Source organism: Erythrolamprus reginae, chromosome 2 (assembly GCF_031021105.1).
Source record: "Erythrolamprus reginae isolate rEryReg1 chromosome 2, rEryReg1.hap1, whole genome shotgun sequence".
Lineage (NCBI taxonomy): Eukaryota > Metazoa > Chordata > Lepidosauria > Squamata > Dipsadidae > Erythrolamprus > Erythrolamprus reginae.
In genome coordinates, this window is record NC_091951.1 from 139,221,764 (window position 1) to 139,245,292 (window position 23,529).

The window sequence follows — 23,529 nt, forward strand, 5'->3', positions numbered from 1 at the left end:
ACAGAGCTGCCACAGAGAAGACCCTTCCCTGCAGATCTGCCATCCAACACTGTTTAGCTGACGGGACCCAGAGCAGACCAACTCCATGGGCCCTTATTGGTCACTGGGAGCTATGCGGTCGGAGATGGTCTCGAAGATAGTCTGGCCCTTCAAAGGAGCAGCAAGCCGAGCAGGTCTAGACCTGCTGCCCATAGTTAACTACTCTGCATAGCAGAGTTCTTTCATCACCATTGTAATGTCCATCAAGTTTGCTATTGGTCATCCTCTTCCTCTTCTCTTTCCTTCCATCTTTTCCCAGCATTACATGGGATTATTACAGCATTATTATGCAAAGATCATCCAAAGATGATCTTTGCATAATAGAATAGAATAGAATAGAATAGAATAGAATAGAATTTTTATTGGCCAAGTGTGATTGGACACACAAGGAATTTGTCTTGGTGCATATGCTCTCAACGTACATAAAATAAAATATACATTTCTCAAGAATCATGTGATACAACACTTAATGATTGTCATAGGGGTCAAATAAGCAATGAAGAAGCAATATTAATAAAAATCTTAGGATATACGCAACAAGTTACAGTCATACAGTCAACATGGGAGGAAATGGGTGATAGGAATAATGAGAAAAACTAGTAGAATAGAAGTGCATATTTAGTAGAAAGTCTGACAGTTTTGAGGGAATTATTTGTTTAGTAGAGTGATGGCGTTCGGGGAAAAACTGTTCTTGTGTCTAGTTGTCTTGGTGTGCAGTACTCTGTAGCGACGTTTTGAGGGTAGGAGTTGAAACAATTTGTGTCCAGGATGCGAGGGGTCAGTAAATATTTTACCCGCCCTCTTTTTGGCTCGTGCAGTATACAGGTCCTCAATGGAAGGCAGATTGGCAGCAATTGTTTTTTCTGCAATTCTGATTATCCTCTGAAGTCTGTGTCGGTCCTGTTGGGTTGCAGCACCAAACCAGACAGTTATAGAGGTGCAGATGACAGACTCAATGATTCCTCTGTAGAACTGAATCAGCAGCTCCTTGGGCAGTTTGAGCTTCCTGAGCTGGCGCAGAAAGAACATTCTTTGTTGTGCTTTTTTGATGATAATGTGTCCAAAATAGAACAAGTGGTCATTTGTGCCTTGAATGGAAACTCTGGATTGATTTCATTGTCTTCTTGACTGTCCACAATATTCTCACGGACCTTTTCCAACACTCTAAACAGGATATAAATAGCACTGATGCTTTTGAAAAGCATCAGTGCTATTTATATGCTGCTTCTTCAAAATCCAACCTTCTCTTCCATACAGTGTCATAATGAATATCCTTTGCTGATTTATTATGTGTCATCCAATCACATGACTTGGGATTAAAGTTTAATATGGGAGCTGATCTGCCCCAACTATGAACCGCAAAGAACACAGCACACACAAATTCTGTCCAAACCTTCATTTACTAAATTAAAGGCTATTAATGGGCTTCCTTAGTAGTCTGCAAACACAAATACAGTACAGTGTCAAACAGTCGTTGGTGAAGCAATAGAAACTGCAGTTTAATGTTTCCAAATATAAAATAATGCACTTGGGGAAAAGGAATCCTCAATCTGAGTATTGTATTGGCAGTTCTGTGTTAGCAAAAACTTCAGAAGAGAAGGATTCAGGGTAGTGATTTCTGATAATCTCAAAATGGGTGAACAGTGCAGTGAGGCAGTAGGGAAAGCAAGTAGAATGCTTGGCTGCATAGGTAGAGGTATAACAAGCAGGAAGAGGAAGATTGTGATCCCGTGGTATAGAGCGCTGGTGAGACCACATTTGGAATACTGTGTTCAGTTCTGGAGACCTCACCTACAAAAAGATATTGATAAAATTGAACAGGTCCAAAGATGGGCTACAAAAATGGTGGAAGGTCTTAAGCATAAAACGTATCAGGAAAGACTTAATAAACTCAATCTTTATAGTCTGGAGACAGAAGGGAAGGGGGGGCATAATCAAAACATTTAAATATGTGAAGGGGTTAAATAAGGTTCAGGAGGGAAGTGTTTTTAATAGGAAAGTGAACACAAGAACAAGGGGGCACAATCTGAGGTTGGTTGGGGAAAAGATCACAAGCAATGTGAGAAAATATTATTTTACTGAAAGAGTAGTAGATGCTTGAAACAAACTTCCAGCAGACGGTAAATCCACAGTAACTGAATTTAAACATACCTGGGATAAACATATCCACCCTAAGATAAAATACAGGAAATAGTATAAAGGCAGACTAGATGGACCATGAGATCTTTTTCTGCGGTCAATCTTCTATGTTTCTAATCATGCTAGCTCAGGATTTCTGGGAATTGAAATCCAAATGTCATAGAAAAGTTACTTTTGTCTACTCCTGAAGTAGAGCAATGAAAAAAAAAGCCTGCAAAGACTTGAGCTGGAAAAACATTCTTTGCAAAGAGTAGCAATAAAGAGCTTGCAAGCTGGTAAGAGCTGGTAACATTGTTAGCACCTGGTTAGGGCTGGAAAGAAACATTGGAGCAAATAGAGCAATGAAAAAAACCCTGCAAAGACTTAGGACTTGGAAAACATTCTTTGCAGAGAGTAACAATGAAAGAACCTGCAAAATAAGAGCTGGGAAAATTGTTAGCACCTAATTAGGGCTGAGAAAAGCCTTTTCAGCCTCTTTTAAGGAGGAAAAAGTGTATCTTATACTCCGGTAAGTCTGTTTCTTGAGACATTGGTCTATCAACCCATCCAAGAAGTTGCTCAGGAGGAGCCGCATAACCTTAGCTGTCTGTACTGTCTACAGTATGGCAGCAGGTGGCAGCATAAGGAAGGAGCATAGGCTGCTTGTGCCTTCTCTTATATGCCGTGATAAGGAAGAGGTGCTAAGCAAGGCTCTCCCTAAAAAAGGCTACTTAACCACAAGGTGGAAACCATGGAATTAATATGTGTCAATTCCAAAGGCTTCTGGGAAAGAAAGATTGGCAGAGTTGGGCTTCTGGGGGTTAACAGGGGTTCGGGAGAACCTCTAGCTAAGATTCTGTGCAGTTCGGAGAACCCCTAAATCCCATTCCTGCCTGGCCCCGCCCACCCTGCTCCTCTCAGGAGTCCCCATGTGGCCTATTTTGGATGCGGGTAAGTGCAGGTCATGCATGGAGCCTCAGGGAGGGCAAAAAACAGGTCTAAAGGAAGGTCGGGGAGGCTGGAAACGGGCCTCTGGAACCTGGGAAGGATGTTTTTGCCCTCCCGGAGGGTTGCAAAAAATATCTGGAACCCTGAAAGGGCAAAAATCTCCCTCCTACCATAGTGCAGGAGGCTGACTAGACCATGCCCACCCAGCAATTGTGCAGAGAACCCCTTGCTAAATTTTTTTTGAAGCCCACTCCTTAAGATCGGGGCTTCCAACCTTGCATTCTCTAGATCAGTGTTTCCCAACCTTGGCCACTTGAAGATATGTGGACTTCAATTCCCAGAATTCCCCAGCCAGCATGCACTGGCTGGGGAATTCTGGGAGTTGAAGTCCAAATATATTCAACACTGCTCTAGATTCAGCCCTGCACTAGAGCCTGCTGACTAAAACAATCTATCAACTCAACATTGTGGATATCACTTCCAAAATATGAGAATAAATGAAATCTTTTATCACAATTGCAGGCAAAAACTTGCATAGGGAGCACTTATATTACATTAAAATACATATATCCATAATCATTTTACATATTGAATAGTCTCTCCCCCCACCCCATAATTTATTGTATATACACTGTGTTTGACATTTCCTGCTACAGAAGCAGTCTTTGTTCTTTCTCTGTTAATGTAGCGTCCAATATTTTTACAAATAAGCTCTCGGGTAATTTTAGGATATGTTCCAACGCAGTCATTCCTCCATGGGTCACGAAGCAACTTCTTCATGAGGCATTGATAGTACGTCCCAGGTTGATAGTTCAATTAATTTAATTTAATTTAATTTATTCCACTTGTATGCCAACCAATCCCACAGGACTCAGGGCGGCTTACAACAATAAAAAATAATACAATAGTACAATAATAAAAAGAAGTCAAACAACAACAGTAGATTAAAACTCCGTTATAACCCTAATGAACCCATTATATTTAAAAAAAACAGTCTAACAAACATACACATCAGCCAAACATTATTCGGGCACGTCTGATGTTAAAGTTCATGGCCCCCAGGCCTGTCGACAAAGCCAGGTCTTAACAGCTTTTCAAAAAGCCAGTAGAGTGGGAGGAGCACGAACAGGGGGGGGGGGTTGGTTCCATAGAGCCAGGGCGGCAACAGAAAAGGCCCTCCCCCGCGGTCCCGAAAACCTATATTGTTTGGTTGACTGTACCTGGAGGAGGCCGATTCTGTGCGATCTAATAGACCTCTGGGAGGTACGTGGCAGGAGACGGTCCCTGCCGGCTAAAAGGCTGACTTCATCATTTATTTATTTATTTATTAGATTTGTATTTATTTATTAGAGTCTTCGGAGAGGGGCGGCATACAAATCTAAGTAATAAATAAATGCCGCCCCCCTCCGGAGACTCGGAGCAGCTCACAACAATAATAAAATGTACAAATCCAATACTTAAAAAAACAATTAAAAACCCTTGTCATTAAAATAGTCACACAATCCAATCAAACCATACATAAATCATAAAAGCTAGGGGGTATATCAATTTCCCCATGTCTGGTGACATAGGTGGGTTTTCAATAGCTTGAGAAAGGCAAGGAGGGTGGGGGCAGTTCTAATCTATGGGGGGAATTGATTCCAGAGCGCCGGGGCTGCCACAAAGAAGACTCTTCCCCTGGGTCCCACCAGGCGGCATTGCTTAGTCGATGGGACCCGGAGAAGGCCAACTCTGTGGGACCTAATCGGCCGCTGGGATTCATGCAGCAGAAGATGGTCCCGAAGGTTTTCTGGTCCAATACCATGTAGGGCTTTATAGGTCATTACCAACACTTTGAATTGTGACCGGAAACTGATTGGCAGCCAGTGCAGGCCGCGGAGTGTTGATGAGACATGGGTTTATCTAGGAAAGCTCATGATTGCTCTCACGGCCGCATTCTGCACAATCTGAAGTTTCCGAACACTCTTCAAAGGTAGCTTCATGTAGAGAGCGTTACAATAGTCGAACCTCGAGGTGATGAGGGTGTGAGTGACTGTGAGCAGAGACTCCCTGTCCAAATAGGGCCACAACTGCTGCCCCAGGGGAACCTGGGCAAACGCCCTCCTCACCACAGCTGAAAGATGGTGTTCTAATGTTAGCTGTGGATCGAGGAGGAAGCCCAAGTTGTGGACCCTCTCTGAGGGGGTCAATAATTCCCCCCCCCCCGGGTAATAGATGGACAGATGAAATTGTCCTTGGGAGGCAAAACCCAGAGACACTCCGTCTTGTCAGGGTTGAGTTTGAGCCTGTTGACACCCATCCAGATCCTAACATCACTTCCACTGGTTCGCCGACTGGACATGAGAACTTTGATTTCAATATGATTCAAGGCAACAACTTTTTGTCTTTCAATCATAGGCAGTAAGCCACAGCAAGACACATCAACAAATAGAGCAGGGACTTGCTTTTCTATTGTATTTTAACCCTACGTCTGTGCAAAAAAGGAAGTGGAGTCTGGGCCAATGCTGTTTAATGCTACCTGAGACTTGGATCTCAATGGAATGCAGGCATCCCACACAAAAGAAGGACCAGAAATCCAGAGCCAGGCCAAAGTGGCTGCTATTTCTTCATGCCAAGTAGCACAGATGCCTTTACTTTACAGGAGAGTTAGTTTAGCTCTTTATTGCTTTTCTTCCCTTGAAGGAAATCCCACATCACTTGGTTGACCTTCTCAGGCTGCTCCTCAGGTAGCCAATGGCTCGCATCTGGGAAGAGATGTATGTGATAGCTGCCTTGGAAATAGGGCAACATCTGATTCACCAGCCCTTCTTCCAGGTATGCATCCTTCTGTCCCCAGAGCAACAGCGTGGGCACCAAAATATCTTTGTGCTTTGGCGGCATCCAGCTGTAAAGGCAGACAGATGTTGATAACCCTAAAAATGAGCCCTTGGTAATTAATACCTTGCCACTTTTACATACTGAAACACTTTTACATTCTCCCCAACCCGGCCTCAAGGTTACATACACACCAAACACTAAGAAGAAGCTAGGAGGATTTGTTAAAGACAGCATGTTCATCATTTACCATCATGAATGAAGGGAAATATACATATCCTGGAATAATGTTGTAGGATCCAACCTAGGTCTGTCACTAGGTTTAGTCTTCCGAGCTTTTGGACTCGTGCTGGAGCCCATCCTTGAGGAAACATCTCTCCCCCCCCCCAGAATGTGTACTTTGGCATCAGTCTACCACCCAACATCTCCCAATTTGACCAGAAATAAAGATCAATCAGGCTGCCTTTCAGAAAGCTCACAGGATTTTCTCAATCTGTTGCCTGACATATTAAGAGAAATTGGGTTTCGGTTCAGACAATCCCAAGTAAGGAAGAAATACTGATACTACCCAAGACCAGAGCCCAGATGGAGCGTTCTCCCCACCTGAGAATATTCCTGTAGTAGTTAATGGGTGGAGTTAAGGCATTAGGCCTTGAGAAATTATACGAAATAAGGCTGAAGTTAACATGCCGGATATTTCTCTTCTTATTTGCTGTTCCCACTTTTAGTATCTAGAAGTAAGACAAAACATTTAGATACGGGTCAGACACATATTCCTTCTTGTATAACACTTTGTCTTTTGCGACAGCGCAAACTATTCAGAATGCTTATGAGAGATTCTGCATAAACATTTATGCATAACATTTATAGCCCCCTTTTCTTTTTTCAAGGAGTGTATGTACCATTTATCCCATGAGGTAGTTTAACTGACAGACAGTGACTGGTCCAAAGTGAGTTTCTAGGACTGAAGGTACTTTAGATCTGTGCCGGGGACTTCCTGCAGCCTTAGTCTAACAACTTCATGATTAACATCCCAATGGATCTCTTGAAGCAATATGAACTTACTTACTTATTTACTTACTGACTGACTGACTGATTTATTTATTTATTTAGATTTATATGCCCGCCCAATCCTAACTTTCTGATGTGTTCAACTTCCTGGATTCTGGTGTAAAGGGACTGGATACCTGACAAAGTTGCCTCACTGTTGTTGTCTCTGTCTGTGATTCCATCCAAGACTATGGATGTTGTTATGGTTAGCTCTGGCCCAGCTCCTGCCCCAAGGAATGTGGGGGCGGAGGTGGGGGAGACATTCACATGCCACAGGTCTGTTTTGCTCCTGATAGAATCTGCCGACGAAGGCTCCTCTGACGAAGGAAGCATGAGTAGCAGGGAAGAGGGGAGTTTGGCAGACAGCCCAGGAGGAGATCAATCATCCTTATCATCCCTGGATTCTGCACAAGAACTTATGACGGACCCACGCATGCGTAGAGTGATGCATAGGAGAGAACAACTGAAGGATTATTACAGGAGATAAGTGAGGCCACCTATGGTTGGGTGGGGCTGCTGTACTTAGTGCTACAGATAAAAAGAGCAGTGTGCTGATTTAGCCTCGTGGAAGTTTATCTGCTTCATAGTTTCGTCAATATCGTGGTTTTGCTGTTTCCCTGTTCAAGACTGTGTGTGGAATTTCTGGACTTTGGAATTGGACTCAATTTCCCAGTTGCTGGGTGAGAAATTGGATTGCATTTAACCTGTGCCTTGTGTGTACCAGAAAATCCCTTTGACATTTAAAAAGGGAGTTGCTTCGGCTTTTCTGTTGATAAAGACCTTTTGTTTTCCTTCTATCGTGGGGTGTGTGTCTGTTTAGGACTAATTACCCTGTAATTACGGGCGGTTGGGACACGCAGGCAGAACAGATATGTTGGCTGCAATTAAAGATTTCTTAACACTCAATAAAGCAGAGAAAGAATGCAGAATCTTGCTTCTAGAACTGCTCTAAGCCTTCTACCTACAGCAGCCATAGGCTTCCCTGAAATAAAACTATGTTGCAGCTGTTATCTGCATTTCTGCCTTCCCCTCTTGTACTACCTGTATGTGTCTGTACCACTGGGAAGCACAGAGCAAGCAATATAGATCAGTAGTGGGTTCTAAAACCCTTTAGTACCAGGTTGTGCTCGTGTGTTCTGTGCATGTGCAGAAGAGTCCCAGGAAGGTGGGTGGAGCTCCTGCTACTGCTGCTTCCGGTTCTAAGAACTGGGCCGAACCAGGCACAACTTACCGCCGATTTATATACTTTTCAATGGGTTACATGACCAGCAAGGATCAGCCAAGGGGCCTTAGCATGGAGCAACTAACAGAATTGAGGATAGGTTTTTTCCCCTCTACATCTGGATTATCCCCATTTTTTAACTCAAACTTCCCTATTTATTTATTCTATTTATTTTATTATTTATTTTATTTTATTTATTTTATTTATTTTATTTATTTTATTTATTTTATTTATTTTATTTATTTTATTTATTTTATTTATTTTATTTATTTTATTTATTTTATTTATTTTATTTATTTTATTTATTTTATTTATTTTATTTATTTTATTTATTATTAGAGTTGGAAGGGACCTTGCAGGTCATCTAGTCCAACCCCCTGCTAGTGCAGGAGACCCTACATCGCACTTGTCCAATAGTAGTCCAGTCTTTTCTTGAAAGTCACTAGTGTTGGAGCATTCACCACCTCTGCGGGCAAGCCATTCCACTGGCTGATCACTCTCACAGTCAGAAAGTTTCTCCTTATTTCCAGGTTGAATCTCTCCTTGGACAGCTTCCAATCGTTGTTCCTTGTCTGGGTCTCTGGTGCTTTGGAAAATAATGTGTTCCCCTCCTCTCTGTGGCAGCCTCTCAAGTATTTGTAGACTACTATCATGTCCCCCCTTGACCTCCTCTTTGCTAGACTATCCATGCCCAATTCCTGCAACCTTTCCTTGTATGTTTTAATTCCTAGTCCCTTTATCATTCTGGTTGCTCTCTTCTGCACTTTTTCTTCATGCATGGGTTAGTCTCTTTTTTGTCTCTAGTTTTCTTCATGCCTGAGTATCAGTCTCTTTTTTGTAGTGTGGTAACCAAAACTGATGTGGTCTAACTAGGGTATTATAGAGTGGTATTAGCACCTCCCTTGTCTTGGAGTGTATTCCTCTGTTTTTGCAGCTTAAGATTGTGTCGGCTTGGTTGGCTCATGTTTAGTTCGTTGTCCACTAAGACTATAAGACCTTTCTCACATTCACTGCTGTTGAGAGTGTTTTCGCCCAGTTTGTATGTGTGTTTGGGGGGTTTCTTTTGCTAGCTTCTCCTCTTTGTCTCCACTCAACCTGGTCCCATCTTGTGCAGTTTCTAGAAATATCCTGCTGACAGATGGGCAGGTAGGCCCCTCTACATAACTTCTTCCCAACGTTCCTTTGGGCTGGAATAACTACCGAGGATCCGAGCGACACAACTCTAGGCAGAAAGGCAGGAAAATACACAGCAGACTTCTCCTTCTCTTTTGAAACATATGAGAATCTAAGCATTTCATAACATCTTTCAGGTAATTAGAGCCGTTGTTTGTTTACCAAGTCCTTCATGAAACAAATTCACCTTTGCCTCATATTCCATGGAGTTCATTTACCACTGAAAAATTCTCTCTTCAGGAGCAATAGTAGCTCCTTAAATGCTCAATGTTGTATGTCTTTGTTCGTTTTACTTTGAAAATAATAAAAAATATTTTTTTTAAAAAAAAGAAAAATTCTCTCTTCACTTCACTGTGGAGGCAAACTGAAAAAAATGGAACAGCTTCACAGGAAGCACCATGGAGGGAAAGAATCTGATTGTATTTTTTTTAATAAAAGCAGACAGCACCAAAGGGTTCAGCTAAAATCAGAAAACCTGGCAGAGGAACCAAAGAAGAAAACCATCACCAATGCAATATGACAAACCCAGGCATGAAGAAATTATCCATAGTGCTCTCCTAAAGCAAGAGGTTACAAATGTTCAGGCTATTCCCTAATCTTTACTCACACGGAAATCATCCAAGGAGCACAGCCATTCTGGTATCTTTGGTAGTTGGAACAGGAATATGTACATGGATTTCATAATTTGGGTGAGACTTTTGTGGAAATAATCTGCAAGATTGAAAAGGAAAATAAACGGAGGCAAACAAGCAATGCTTAATATATATGAAACATTTTTAAAAGGCCACCTTGAAGAGCTAAGAAGCCTCATTGGGGTTATTTAAGCTAATTTTCAGATTACGTTTCTCTTGATGCCCTTTTGAGACAAATGTTTTTAAAATAATTGAAAAATCAAATACAGTGATACCTGTCTTTCAAACCCCTCATCATACGAACTTTTCGAGATGCGAACCCGGGGTTTAAGATTTTTTTGCCTCTTCCAAACTATTTTCACCTTACGAACCCACCACCTCCGCTGGGATGCCCAGCCTCCGGACTTCCGTTGCCAAGTGATGGCTTCCTACATTGGGAAACCCCACCTCCGGACCTTCCGTTGCCAGCAAAGCACCCATTTTTGTGCTGCTGGGATTCCCCTGAGGCTCTCCTCAATGAGAAATCCCACCTCTGAACTTCCATGTTTTTGTGATGCTGCAGGGGAATCCCAGCAGCGCAAAAATGGGTGCTTCAGCTGGCAAAAGGGGTGAATTTTGGGCTTGCACGCATTAATTGCTTTCCCATTGATTCCTATGGAAAACATTTTTTCGTCTTACAAACTTTTCACCTTACGAACCTCGTCCCAGAACCAATTAAGTTCGTAAGACAAGGTATCACTGTATTCAGTTTGGATTTTTATTCCTAGCATTTGGATCCGTTGCTAGCCTAAGCAAGGGAAACAACAATATATTTTACATAAATTCTAGTCCAAAATGCTATGCACAACGTGATGGTGAAGAGGCACAGGTCACTTTAAAGAGGGCAGGGCTATATTAAACCCACAGGGTCAGGATTTGTATCCTTTTTTGGTGGGTTGTTCTCTTTTTTTGTATAGAAGAATTTTCATCATTTTAAACAGGCCCATCCTACTTTAGGGCTTACTCTATTAAAAAAACCTATTGCTGGAGATGAAAGTCAGCAAACTTCAAAACTTCATCTTCTTACTCCAGGTTCTTTACCAAGAAAGATTGGCATTTGCCCTCCACTTCACTTCCCCTTGAGATTAATTCTCATTCTAAGCAGGGTTTAGCATTGTCTCAAATCTCTCATGTCCAGTTACTGAATTCAAGTGCTGCCAAGGTGAATCAATATATCTGTATGTGCAGGTGCCTAGTGTCTCCTAGCTATTTACTCTGAGCCACAGGTACTTTCTCACATGTGCCACACTCGTCCTGTGCATTTTTAGTAACTTGGACCAGAGAACGCTCTAAAAAATGGCAGATTGGTCAAGGGCAGGGGTAGGCAAAGTTGGCTCTTCTATGACATGTGAACTTTAACTCCCAGAATTCCTGAGCTAGCATAATTGACTCAGAGATTCTGGGAGTTGAAGTCTACAAGTCATAGAAGAGCCAACTTTGCCTACCCGTGGTCTAGGGTCTCAGGTTGCCCACCTCTAGCTCATTGAGATAGAATACCTGATTCAGAAAAGGCTTCCTTCCTCTATAAATAGTCATGCTGTGGAATAACCCAGCTAGATCCCAAAACCACTCACTATACAGTTTCAATGGCCAGTAAACCATGAATAAGGAATCCCTTTTGGTGACCCCAAAGACATAGAAGATGATTAGCGATTAGCCTTACCGAAGAGAACATGTGTTGGAATACCATTCATAAAAATCAGCTTCTCTACCATGCTAGGATAATTGGCTGCAAATTCACACGCAATTCCTGCTCCCCAGTCATGACCCACCAGGATGCACTTGGGATCCCCTAAAGAACAAAAGAAGAAAAACGTCCAGGAGGAAAGAAAGTCTGAACAAGTATCTTGGCCCTCAACTCACTCAGTCGCAAAAAACTCCCTGAAAATATTTTTGAAAGCTTAGCCTGGTAAGCAATAGCAGGTGTGTCCTTCCCACTCGCACTACACCCAAGAACAGGGAGCTATTATGTTGTGGTTGGCTCACATCCAGCTCCTTTGGTCATGGACTTTGTGGAGAATGAACCAGTCCATCTGGGTATCAGAGGCCAGTGTGTTTATCAGAGGAAACGGACAGTGAGAGTGAGGGAGAGTTAGGGCCTGGGGACCCTCCAGAGGCTGCAGATCCCCCAGCTTTGGTAATGTGGGAGTCAGATAAGGAGGGGGATATTGTGGACCCCATATTAGATACAAGAGTCAGAAGAATGCGAGGGAGACAAGAGTATTTCCACTAATGTAGATCCAGGCATAGCTTGTTATTACAGATAGTATAAAAGGGGAGGCGCATGGGAAGTTTGTTGCAGAAGTTCGTAGTTCCTTTATGGCAGTGTTTCTCAAATAGTGGGGCGGGAGGGCCCTTGGTGGCGCACGGTGTGATGGCAGGGGGCGCATGGGAAGTGTGCTCTTTTTTTGCCATGAGGAGTAGGATTTATTTGCACCGAACAATAGCACACAGCACAGTGTAGGAGATATGTAGTGCATGTAACAAATCCTTAAGAGACACCATGGAAAAATATTTAACTGGGTTGAAAAGAAAGGAGGAGAGAGACGGAGATAATGTGACAAACGTAAGTCTCCTGAAAGCTAAGAGGAGGAATATGATGAAGTGTATGTAGCGCCTGGCTTCACTGTGACTACAGTGGGATATGAGGAAAGACCAGTATGTTTACTGTGTCTAAAAATGTTGGCAGCAGATAGCATGAAGCCAAATAAATTAAGGTGTCACTTAAACACATTATATCCCAATCACGCTGATAAGCCACTTGATTTTTTTCAGCAAAAGCATGCTGGATATTGCAAACAATCTGCAGAGAGTTGGGGGGGGGGGCAAGAAATGTTTACTTCTTCCTAGGGGAGTGTTAACAGAAAATAATTGAGAAACACTTCTTTATGGAGAGAAAGAGAACTAACAGCTCCTTTAAATCTTTCTGCAACCCTGCAAACCTAGCTTAGCAACCTAGGCATTGTGAGAACAGTGGTACCTCTACTTAAGAACTTTTCTAGATAAGAACCGGGTGTTCAAGATTGTTTTGCCTCTACTTAAGAACCATTTTCTACTTAAGAACCCGAGCCTGGAAAAAATTTCCAGGAAATTTGAGAACGGCACGAAGGCCCAGCCATTTTCTTGCCATTCCCCCTTTAATCCCAGCCATCTGGGCTGCCAGAGGAGCCTTTTGGTGGCGCTTAAGGAGGCTTTGGCAGTCCAGAGCGAACAAAGCATTTTCCTTTTCTGGGTGCTTGGACAGGGAATAAACATCTGCCAGCGCCCAGAGAAAAGGAACGGTCCCTTCGCTCTGGGCAGCTGAGAAGTCACCACAGCGATGGAAAGGCACCAGCTACAAAGAGAGAGAGCGAGAGGAGAGGAGAGCCCTTCAGCATGGGAAGGAAGAGGCAGCAGGTAGCATCAGCAACAGCCAATGGATGGGAGGCAGTGTATGGGAGGCAGCCTCATGCTGGGTGTATTGGAGGCGCGTGTCCTCCTCACCCCCTCAGAGTCCCTCTTTTTTTAAAGCCTTAAAGTTTTGGATTTTTTTGATCCCCCTCACCTCACCTTCTTCCTTAAGCAGCGACTGTCTTCTTCTTCCTCCTCCTCCTCCTCCCACCCAAATTCCGAGCTTTTCTTTCTTTCCTAATGGGCTTGCATGCATTATTTGCTTTTACATTGATTCCTATGGGAAAAATTGCTTCTACTTAAGAATATTTCTACTTAAGAACCTGGTTATGGAACAAATTAAGTTCTTAAGTGGAGGTACCACTGCATCTGTCCACATTGGACCTTTTTTGGGGGATGCTTGTTATCAGCTGTACTAATAACACTGGACTTTGGCAGGCAAACTAACATCCCTCTGATTTCATTGCTGTTTCCAGCACATTTCTTGTAAATAGACACCTATTTGCTGTCTTCATTGGGGCTTAATTACTGCTAACCGGGCCAAACATTATTATAGCCGCTATTATAGAAGATCAGATTGTCCAGTCAGGAAAAAAGAAAAACCCTTCTTCCTGAACTCACCATCTTTTCCACTGGAGCCCAGGGTTTTGATGACATCTTGTATATCTTCCAGAATAATATCACTTTGATAGCACTGCCAAGCCAGTGGTGCATCAGAAAGGCCATAGCCCTTCAAATCAAGTGCCACCACCTTAAAGGCTTGGCTGAACTCCTTCAATTGATGGCGCCATGAAAACCTGTGTAATATATACCCAAACCACATAAAGGTAAGGAAAAGGGACAGGGAAAGGCTCCCTTGCCATCACGTATTTTCCTAGCATAAGTTGATGTCATTTATATTGTCCTCCCAGTTCACTTGATTAGAAGTCATTATATTCCACCGGACATTATATTCATTTGACATGTAACTAACACTAAATAAATGGCGTATTTTGTATTTAAAATTGAATGTCTGACAATGATTTTAGAAATGTAATTCCAACTCTTGTGAGTGGTCCACGTCCGGCTCAGCTGATCACAGATTTCGAGGACCAAGAGACGGATGAGAACTTGTCTTAGTCTGGTCATCTTCAGCGCATAACTTTATCCGTTGGTTAGGGCTGAAGAAAATCTTCTTCAGAAGGAGTAGCAATGAAAACAAGCCAGCAGACTTAGGGCTGGGAAAAAAATGTTTTTGGAAGGAGTAGCAGGGAAGATCGTTAGCATCTCATTAGGGCTGGGGAAAAAAGCTTTGAAAAAGCTACATTCGGAGTGTAAGACGCATCCAAATTTTCAGCCTCTTTGGAAGGGGGGGACAATGTGTGTCTTATACTTATATCCGAAAAATATGGTGATCTCCTGCCCCAATTATGTCATGCATCTCTCCTAATTTGTAATATGCCGTGTGTGTGATATCTCTTGACTTTGTTTCTGACAATGGTCATGATTACACACTTACTCCAGAAATTCGTTTTCTAAGTACAGATATGTGTCCACTTTACCATGTGCTCAAATCTAAATTTGAGGTTCACAATTATCCAAATCCAAGAGGATTGCAATTTTGGATTCCTGCCCAAGTTGGCCGCTAACTTATTTCAATCCTGAGTTTAAGACTGTCTGCACGACCATGATCTACAACTGCCACACCAAAGCAAGACTTACCAGTTCTGGGGAAATCCATGCAAAAAAAGCATCAGGCAGGCCCCTTCTTTGCCAGCTGTAACGTAGTGCAACCGAATCCCTGACTTCTCAAGACAGAGAAGGAAGTAAATAACACACCATTATTCAAGGATCATGTAAAAAAGCATATTGTGCTTGCAAAGACTTGATCTACAGGTAGAAACTGAATAAGCAGCAATGACAATGTCCTCTTTCTGCATTCTTGAAAGCAGCTGCCATTCAGAACAGAAATTATTATGCTAAACAGGCAGGTAATCAAGACTTAAAACACGCCCCACCCAGCCTTTGAAATATATTTCTTAGCACTGTGTTCCAAGACATTATCTTCACATCTGAAGTGAACTTTGATTAATGTGATCTCAGTACTTAAGCAGACTCACCTTGAGGGTCAGATACTTGTGTTCACCATAAGAGGAATCAGTGAGGGTGGTTGGTGGGAGCCTCTTAGTTTTCTGGACCACCTGAGTTGGGCCCTTAGTAAGCATCCGCTTGAACATCCACACGGAGTAGAAAAGAACAGCAATGCAATCTGCACCATACAAGGCCAATTGCATCACAACGTTGGAGGCCTTCAGCATTATGCGAGTGGGCACCAGTAAGGAGCCATAGAGAGATACCACTTTTTGGATATAATCCTGGGCGAAAGGGAAGATTTTTTTTTCCTTTTTGTTATTTTAGTTATAATAGCACAGTTTTAATTCCAAACAGCATTAGACGCCAAGCTACATCAATTGCAATAACTCCTGGAGAAAAGGGGATTCCTATTTTCCTGTAGCTGGGTGGCAGGATGCATAAACAATTGCGGGATAGAAAACAAAAATCCACACCCAAACTCACCCCCGAGTTACAAACCAGTAAAATCCCAATCTTTCTTTTGAATGCTGTGCAGCTTCACAAAAGGCCACCAGGATAATAATAAAAAAAACATTTACAGACCTCTAAGAGGGAATAGAGAGCATCACCTGGCTGGCGGGAGAAATGCATTCACATTAATTGACATTTTCCATAAGGGCTATAGCTGCTGTCTTCTGAGAGACAGCCCTCTCTTTTCCTGAAAGGAGAGAGCTGTAAATTCCAAAGTTAACTGTCTGGCTTGGTGCTGCAACCCAACAGGATCGACACAGACTTCAGAGGATAATCAGAACTGCAGAAAAAACAATTGCTGCCAACCTGCCTTCCATTGAGGACCTGTATACTGCACGAGTCAAAAGGAGGGCGGGTAAAATATTTACTGACCCCTCACATCCTGGACACAAATTGTTTCAACTCCTACCCTCAAAACGTCGCTACAGAGCACTGCACACCAAGACAACTAGACACAAGAACAGGTTTTTTCCGAACGCCATCACTCTACTAAACAAATAATTCCCTCAACACTGTCAGACTTTCTACTAAATCTGCACTTCTATTCTACTAGTTTTTCTCATCATTCCTTTCACCCATTTCCTCCCATGTTGACTGTATGACTGTAACTTGTTGCTTATATCCTAAGATTTTTATTAATATTGTTTCTTCATTGCTTATTTGACCCCTATGACAATCATTAAGTGTTGTGCCACATGATTCTTGACAAATGTATATTTTATTTTATGTACGCTGAGAGCATATGCACCAAGACAAATTCCTTGTGTGTCCAACCACACTTGGCCAATAAAAATTCTATTCTATTCTATTCTATTAACAATGCACTTAGGTTTCCCAAAATGACATCTTGTATTGAACTTTGAGACAGTCTCAAAGATAGTCTGGCCGTTTGAAGGGGCAGCAAGCTGAGCAGGGCTAGACCTTCTGTCCATAGTTAACTGGGCCCAGGTCTGTGAAGGCCAGCCTGCATAGCAGAGTAGACGGCGGAGCTTCCAGGAGAAGGCAGCGGCAAGCTGTTTTGGAAAACTGTAAAGGAGTCGAGGCCCAATGACAGGTGACATTTTGGGTCCTCTGGCTCCACTTTCTGGAGAGCAAGATGTGGCTCTGGCGATGTCTGCGACATTAAGGGGCTTCCAAAGACTCCCCCACTCCACTTGATGGTAGGAAGAACCGCTTCAGAGGGTTCCCCTGCCCACCTTCACATCCACCCTGTGTAAACTATAGGTAGTCAACTTACGGTTTGTGACAGTTAAGGGTTTCCATTGGGGGCAACTGCCTTTTCTGAAATGCCATCCCCCACCACTTCTGTCCTCAAACTCTAGCACAGTGGTTCTCAACCTGGAGGTCGGGACCTCTTTGGGGGTCGAATGGCTATTTCACAGGGGTCGCCTAAGAAGACCATGGGAAAAGACAAATTTCCCATGGTGTTAAGAACTAAAGCTTCTAGGAACTAAAGCTTCCCATGGTGTTAGGAAGTAAAGCTTCAGTGCGCCTTGGAACATATTTTTACAATCTGACCAATCAAGCGTTTACAGTGGGAGTGTCCCTCTGACCTTCTTGCCAATCAGCTTAAAGTGCTGTTGGGAGAATTGGTGCTAGACTTATGCTTGGGGGTCACCACAACATGAGGAATTGTATTAAGGGGTCGCAACATTTGAAAGCCTGAGGACCACTGCTCTAGCATGTGCTTCTCTGGGAATGAACATTTAACTTTCCACAATCCATTTTTGTGTGTAATTTAGTAATCTATGTTGTTTTCATGAAAATGTTGCTTAGATTAAGTCACATCTCATTCATACCTTCTGCCGCATAAGTCCCAGCGAGTGGTTAGGTACCAGAGTCAGCCTTCTCCAGGTCCCGTCAACTAGACAATGTTGTTTGGCAGGACCTAGGGGAAGAGCCTTCTCTGTAGGGGCCCCGGCCCTCTGGAATCAGCTTCCGCTGGAGATTCACACTGCCCCTACCCTCCTCGCCTTCCGTAAAAACTTAAAGACCTATTTATGCCACCAGGCTAGGGGCCGACAAATGTAGTATGTTTCGATGTGTGAATGGTAGTGGATGATTTTAACTCTATTAGTGTTTTTTAAAGTTTTAGTTATATTAATTTGATTTTTTAGTTATATATACCGTATATTGTTTTTTGACATGTTGTGAGACGCCCTGAGTCCTCGGAGAGGGGTGGCAAACAAATCCAATAAATAAATAAATACCATATCGGTAAGATATATGTTCACGTGATTAATTAAACCTTCTGCTAAAAGGATGATAAGAACCTTGTTCATTTAATTCAATTGGATTTTATTTTATTTTATTGGATTTGTGAGCCGCCCAACTCTTTTTAGACTCCGAGCAGCGTACTACAGATAAAAAATAGTATAAAACAGTGTAAAACCTCATCAATAAAAACAGTCATACAGTACTTCTGGGGCAGAGCTAGAAGCTATTGCTCAACAGCCCCAAGCCTGCCTGCAGAGACAGGTTTTTAAGGCTTTCCAGAAGGCCAGGAGGGTGGGGGCGGTGCAGATCTCTGGAGGTAGCTGATTCCAGAGTGCTGGGGCCACCACAGAAAAGGCCCTCCCCCGTGCTCCTTTGTTTATCCATGCAGCAGGTTATTCACCAAACATTGAAAGTGGGGCATTTGCCCATCTCCAACTGGTGAGAGAGAGCTGTGGCAAGGTTGGGAAAAGCTTTTGTGGTTCCTGGTCATTTGCCAGAAAAGCAAGGAGCAATGTGGCTGTGGTTCATCCCACTTGGGAAGTTTGGCTTTTTAACCTGTGCGTTTTCATGAAGAGCCAGGGGTTTCCTCATTGGATTCCACACAAAGCAAGAACTGATATATTTCCAACCCAGAACAAGTAGAATTTCATTTCCATTCAAGGCAGAATTTTTTTTTAAAAAACTTTCTATCTATCTTGAAGTATTCTCATGGTCACATGATCAAAATTCAAATACTTGGCAAGTGGTTCATATTTATGATGGGTGCAGTGTCCCGGAGGGGTCACGTGATCATATTTTACCACCTTTTGACAAGCAAAGTCAATGGGGAACCCGGTTTCATTTAACAGCCATGTTGTCAGCCCTGGAAGCCATCTTACTAAATAAATATATGAACAACTCTGACAAGAAAAGTCATCAAATGGGGCAACCTCACTTGACGGGTATTTCACTGAGCAACATAAATTCTGGGCTCAATGGTGGGCGTGACCCGAAGACTACCTGTAATCAGGAACTCTTGATATCAATAAATGGCGGAAGTGTCATCTTGAAGCAAGTGAATGTGTTTAAAGTAATAAAACTGAAAACATTAGTTCTGCTTCCTCCTGTAACCTCTCTATTGTCGTAGATCTTTGTGGCCCTCAAAGACCCAACATTACAAAAATATTCAGTCCTCCAACTCATCCCTGTTCTATATTATCTTTCTTTTGCAATGTGATTCAGACTGGATTCAGACAATAAAAGATGGTTTGTCTAATTTTGATACGTTGCATGAATCCTGTTGTTTATAAGCATATAAGAATGTGCACCCAAAAACTCAAAAATAAAAAAGCATCAAAATATTATGAAATCTGGAAAAAAATTTATATCTGGGTAGAGACAAGGAAAAAAATAATAATAATAAAAACCAAAACCAAAAACCAAAACAATAACAATAATGGTAGTAAATAAACAAGATGTTCTTAAAATCATTCCAAGATACAAATCAAGATCAATCCAATCTGACTTTAGATTACCTGTACGATAGAACAAATGTGTGACAACCGCTGATGCCATAAGCTGCATATTGATATCCAAAAGGGAAAATAGAACTGTTATGATAACAGTTCAACGGGGAGGGAGAGGGAACTAGGGGCAGATCTGTACAAAGTATTTTAGAATTTAATCACAACAACCATACAAATAATAATTATACTCTGAAAGGATATAATATGTAAAATACTATATATCTGCTCTTTTTTAATCTTTGTATTGTAATTAAAAAAAATTTTTTTTAAAAAAAAGAAACATAGAAACATAGAAGACTGACTGCAGAAAAGGACCTCATGGTCCATCTAGTCTGCCCTTATACTATTTCCTGTATTTTATCTTACAATGGATATACTGTATGTTTATCTCAGGCATGTTTAAATTCAGTTACTGTGGATTTACCAACCACGTCTGATGGAAGTTTGTTCCAAGGATCTACTACTCTTTCAGTAAAATAATATTTTCTCAAAAAAAAAAGAAAAAAAAGAATGTGCACTGAATTCACAACGAACCAATAGTCCTGATTTTTTGAAAGACATACCAGCCGGCGACTTGAACAGCGGATGGAGATTGCGTTGGAGTGCTTGCCATGCGATCACGTGGCTTGAAGGGATCGCCCGGCAAGCAGCTCAACTTCCACACTGGGGGGCGGCGATGCCCTGGCGGCAACCCTGCTACTCCAGCCTGCCTGGCTCATCGCTGAGCTGCCAACGCCATGCCCCCTTGCAGGGAAAGAGAGAGATGGGATGGCTGAAGCAGCTGGCAAGTCTTGGGCGACTTCCCTGTGGGAGAAAGGGGTTGCGCTGGAAGCGGAGTTGAGCGCCTGCTGGAGCCGGCCCAAGCAGGAAAATAACCGGCACCTCCGAGCCCAGGCCTGCACAGCCAAGTTATGGAGGCAGGTTGAAAAACTTGGTAAAGTCAGCAATGGTAAAAGAAATGAAAAGACAACATCTTCTGTAGAAGTGCAAACTGAAGACTCTGCTGCATGGTTATATGCAGATTATTACTATCCTTATAATTATTACAACTGTTCTGAAATATTTTTGGGGGGGAAAGAAAAAAATGAAGCAGTGGCCTGAAACTTTGGCGTTATCGGCTATGGGTTACTTTGTGCATGCCCAACAGAGAGAAGGAGAGAGAAAGATAGAGATTGGAGGGTTGGAGAAGAGACCGAGCACGTATCTCTCCAGTGTTCCAGTATAAGCAGCCTGAAAGCAGAACAGGCAAACTATTTTGCTCTTCCCTTGATTTACTGCACTTTCTATTGCAATAAAAGGGCCAGAGTGGAAAAAAAATACAAAAGTAAACACTGAGATAAAAGTCTCTAGAGATTTTTCAGTTTTCCCGTCACCCCCACCCCCATTAATAGTGTCCCGCTTTACCAAAGTTATAATCTGGTCACCTTACACTCATCATCTTCAGGCTGGTCATCTTCAGGCTTTTGGCTTTGTGCTTAGGTGAACAAAGCGTGGCATGAGTTACCGTCCCTCTATAAATGCTGGTGGGTGGGTGTGGAGTGCTGACTCAGTTGCTGCAAGTGGGTTAATTGGCTGTGTTGTAACATTCTGTTTCGTTGGTGGGGTAACAACTTGAGTAACCCCTAATCTGCAAACATATCTGCATACATCAATTGCATCAATTACTCAAGATATTATCCCAACTAATCAGGAGTTACAAGACAGCCAACCAACCACCTTGCAGCAGCTGAGCCAGCATTCCACACACACCCAGCAGTATTTATAGAGGGATGGCAGCTCAGACCACCCTTTGTTCACCCGAGCACAAAGCCGAAAGCACCACCCTGAAGATGACGAGTGGGACCTCATCAAAACGTTGCCAGGATTCTATCAATCTTACACGGGAAAAGATCTGAATATGCCAAGACCCACATACCTATACCCATGAAAATCTACAAACACACACACCTGCCTTCCATTGAGGACCTGTATACTGCACGAGTCAAAAGGAGGGCGGGGAAAATATTTACTGACCCCTCACATCCTGGACACGAATTGTTTCAACTCTTACCCTCAAAACGTCACTACAGAGCACTGCACACCAAGACAACTAGACACAAGAACAGTTTTTTTCCGAACGCCATCACTCTACTAAACAAATAATTCCCTTGACACTGTCAGACTTTCTACTAAATCTGCACTTCTATTCTACTAGTTTTTCTCATCATTCCTTTCACCCATTTCCTCCCATGTTGACTGTATGACTGTAACTTGTTGCTTATATCCTAAGATTTTTATTAATATTGCTTCTTCATTGCTTATTTGACCCCTATGACAATCATTAAGTGTTGTACCTCATGATTCTTGACAAATGTATATTTTATTTTATGTACGCCAAGAGCATATGCACCAAGACAAATTCCTTGTGTGTCCAATCACACTTGGCCAATAAAAATTCTATTCTATTCTATTCTATATATGTGATTCGACAACCACAACCATAATTAAAACCAGTCTGCAATGATAAGCAAGATTATTAGGTGAATTATGTCAAATGTTACATTCAATTTTTCTCTTTTTTTGCTACAGTTGTTAAGCCATTCACTGCAGTTTAGTGAATCGGGCTCTTCCCATTGATGGGATGATTACAACTGGTAATCATATGATTCTCAGGACACTGCAACTATCATAAATACATGCCAGTTGCCAAGCACCCAAATTTGATCATGTGGTTGCGGGGATGCCATGATAGTTGTAAGTGCAAGGACCAGTTGTATGTCACTATTTTCACTGCCGTTGCAATTCTCAACTATTGCTAAGCAAATGGTTGTAAGTTAAGAACTACCCGTAATAGTTTTTCAATACTCTTTTAAAAAGAACTCTTAAATTGACCACTCTTTACCAATTACATCAATAATGATCTGCTTTTTATACATTAGCTTATATAAGCCACACTGTATTAATTCTGCAATCACATTAATCACTGTATTTTCTCTCCTAATGTCACATCAGTCATGTTGTGAGTATGTTTATATTCTGTCTTGTTGGTGCTCATTCACCATTTGAAAGACATTTTTCGGGGGCCTGGATGTGAGTAGAATGTACTGTTAACGCATTAGTCTAGCACAGGGGTCCCCAAACTTTTTACACAGGGGGCCAGTTCACTGTCCCTCAGACTGTTGGAGGGCCGGACTATAAAAAAAACTATGAACAAATCCGTATGCACACTGCACATACCTTGTTTTAACGTAAAAAACAAAATGACAATGTACTATTTAGAGGGGGAGAAGCAGTCTGAAATTCATACATGTTTATGTTTTGTTTTTAATTTCCTTTTGTTAACATCTGATTGGCTATACAAGGTTTTCTTGGTTTATAGAAAAATGTATAAAAATATTTATAGAAAAATATATAAAGAAAGAAGGAAGCACTTTGGCATAATGGTTAATAAGTTAGAAATATAATTGGTGTTGTATTTTTGAAGGAACATTAAGGAGGGGATTTAATTAAAAGAAAAGTATGTACCTGGATGACAATATTAGAAAAAAAAATTGCAACTTTTTTGATGATTGATATTAGTTACTGACAAAATACCGCATTTTATTCAGGGAAAATTAGATGGTACATTGTATTGTTTGAATGTATGTTGAGAGAAAATTAAAAAAATTTACACCCCCCCAAAAAAAGTCCTTCCTTCCTCCGCCCCTCCGTTCATTTCATTCTTCCTTCCTTCCTTGTTCCCTCCATTTCTTCTTTCTTTCTGCCTTCCTTCCTTCTTCCTTCCCTTCCTTTCCCCTCCATTTCTCCTTCTTTCCCTCCC

General features: G+C 42.0%; 1 protein-coding gene across 1 annotated transcript; it reads right to left on the minus strand.

Annotated features, from left to right (window-relative positions):
• Positions 1–5,619: 5,619 nt before the first annotated feature.
• On the minus strand, positions 5,620–17,819 carry LOC139159436 (epoxide hydrolase 3-like). Its single transcript, XM_070736752.1, has 8 exons — positions 17,808–17,819; positions 15,525–15,779; positions 15,127–15,209; positions 14,047–14,222; positions 11,699–11,827; positions 9,972–10,075; positions 6,523–6,650; positions 5,620–5,989 (listed from the first exon to the last, which is right to left on the minus strand). Exons 1-8 carry the CDS (start codon positions 17,817–17,819, stop codon positions 5,752–5,754), a joined length of 1,125 nt encoding a protein of 374 aa, XP_070592853.1. The 3' UTR covers positions 5,620–5,751.
• Positions 17,820–23,529: the final 5,710 nt, after the last annotated feature.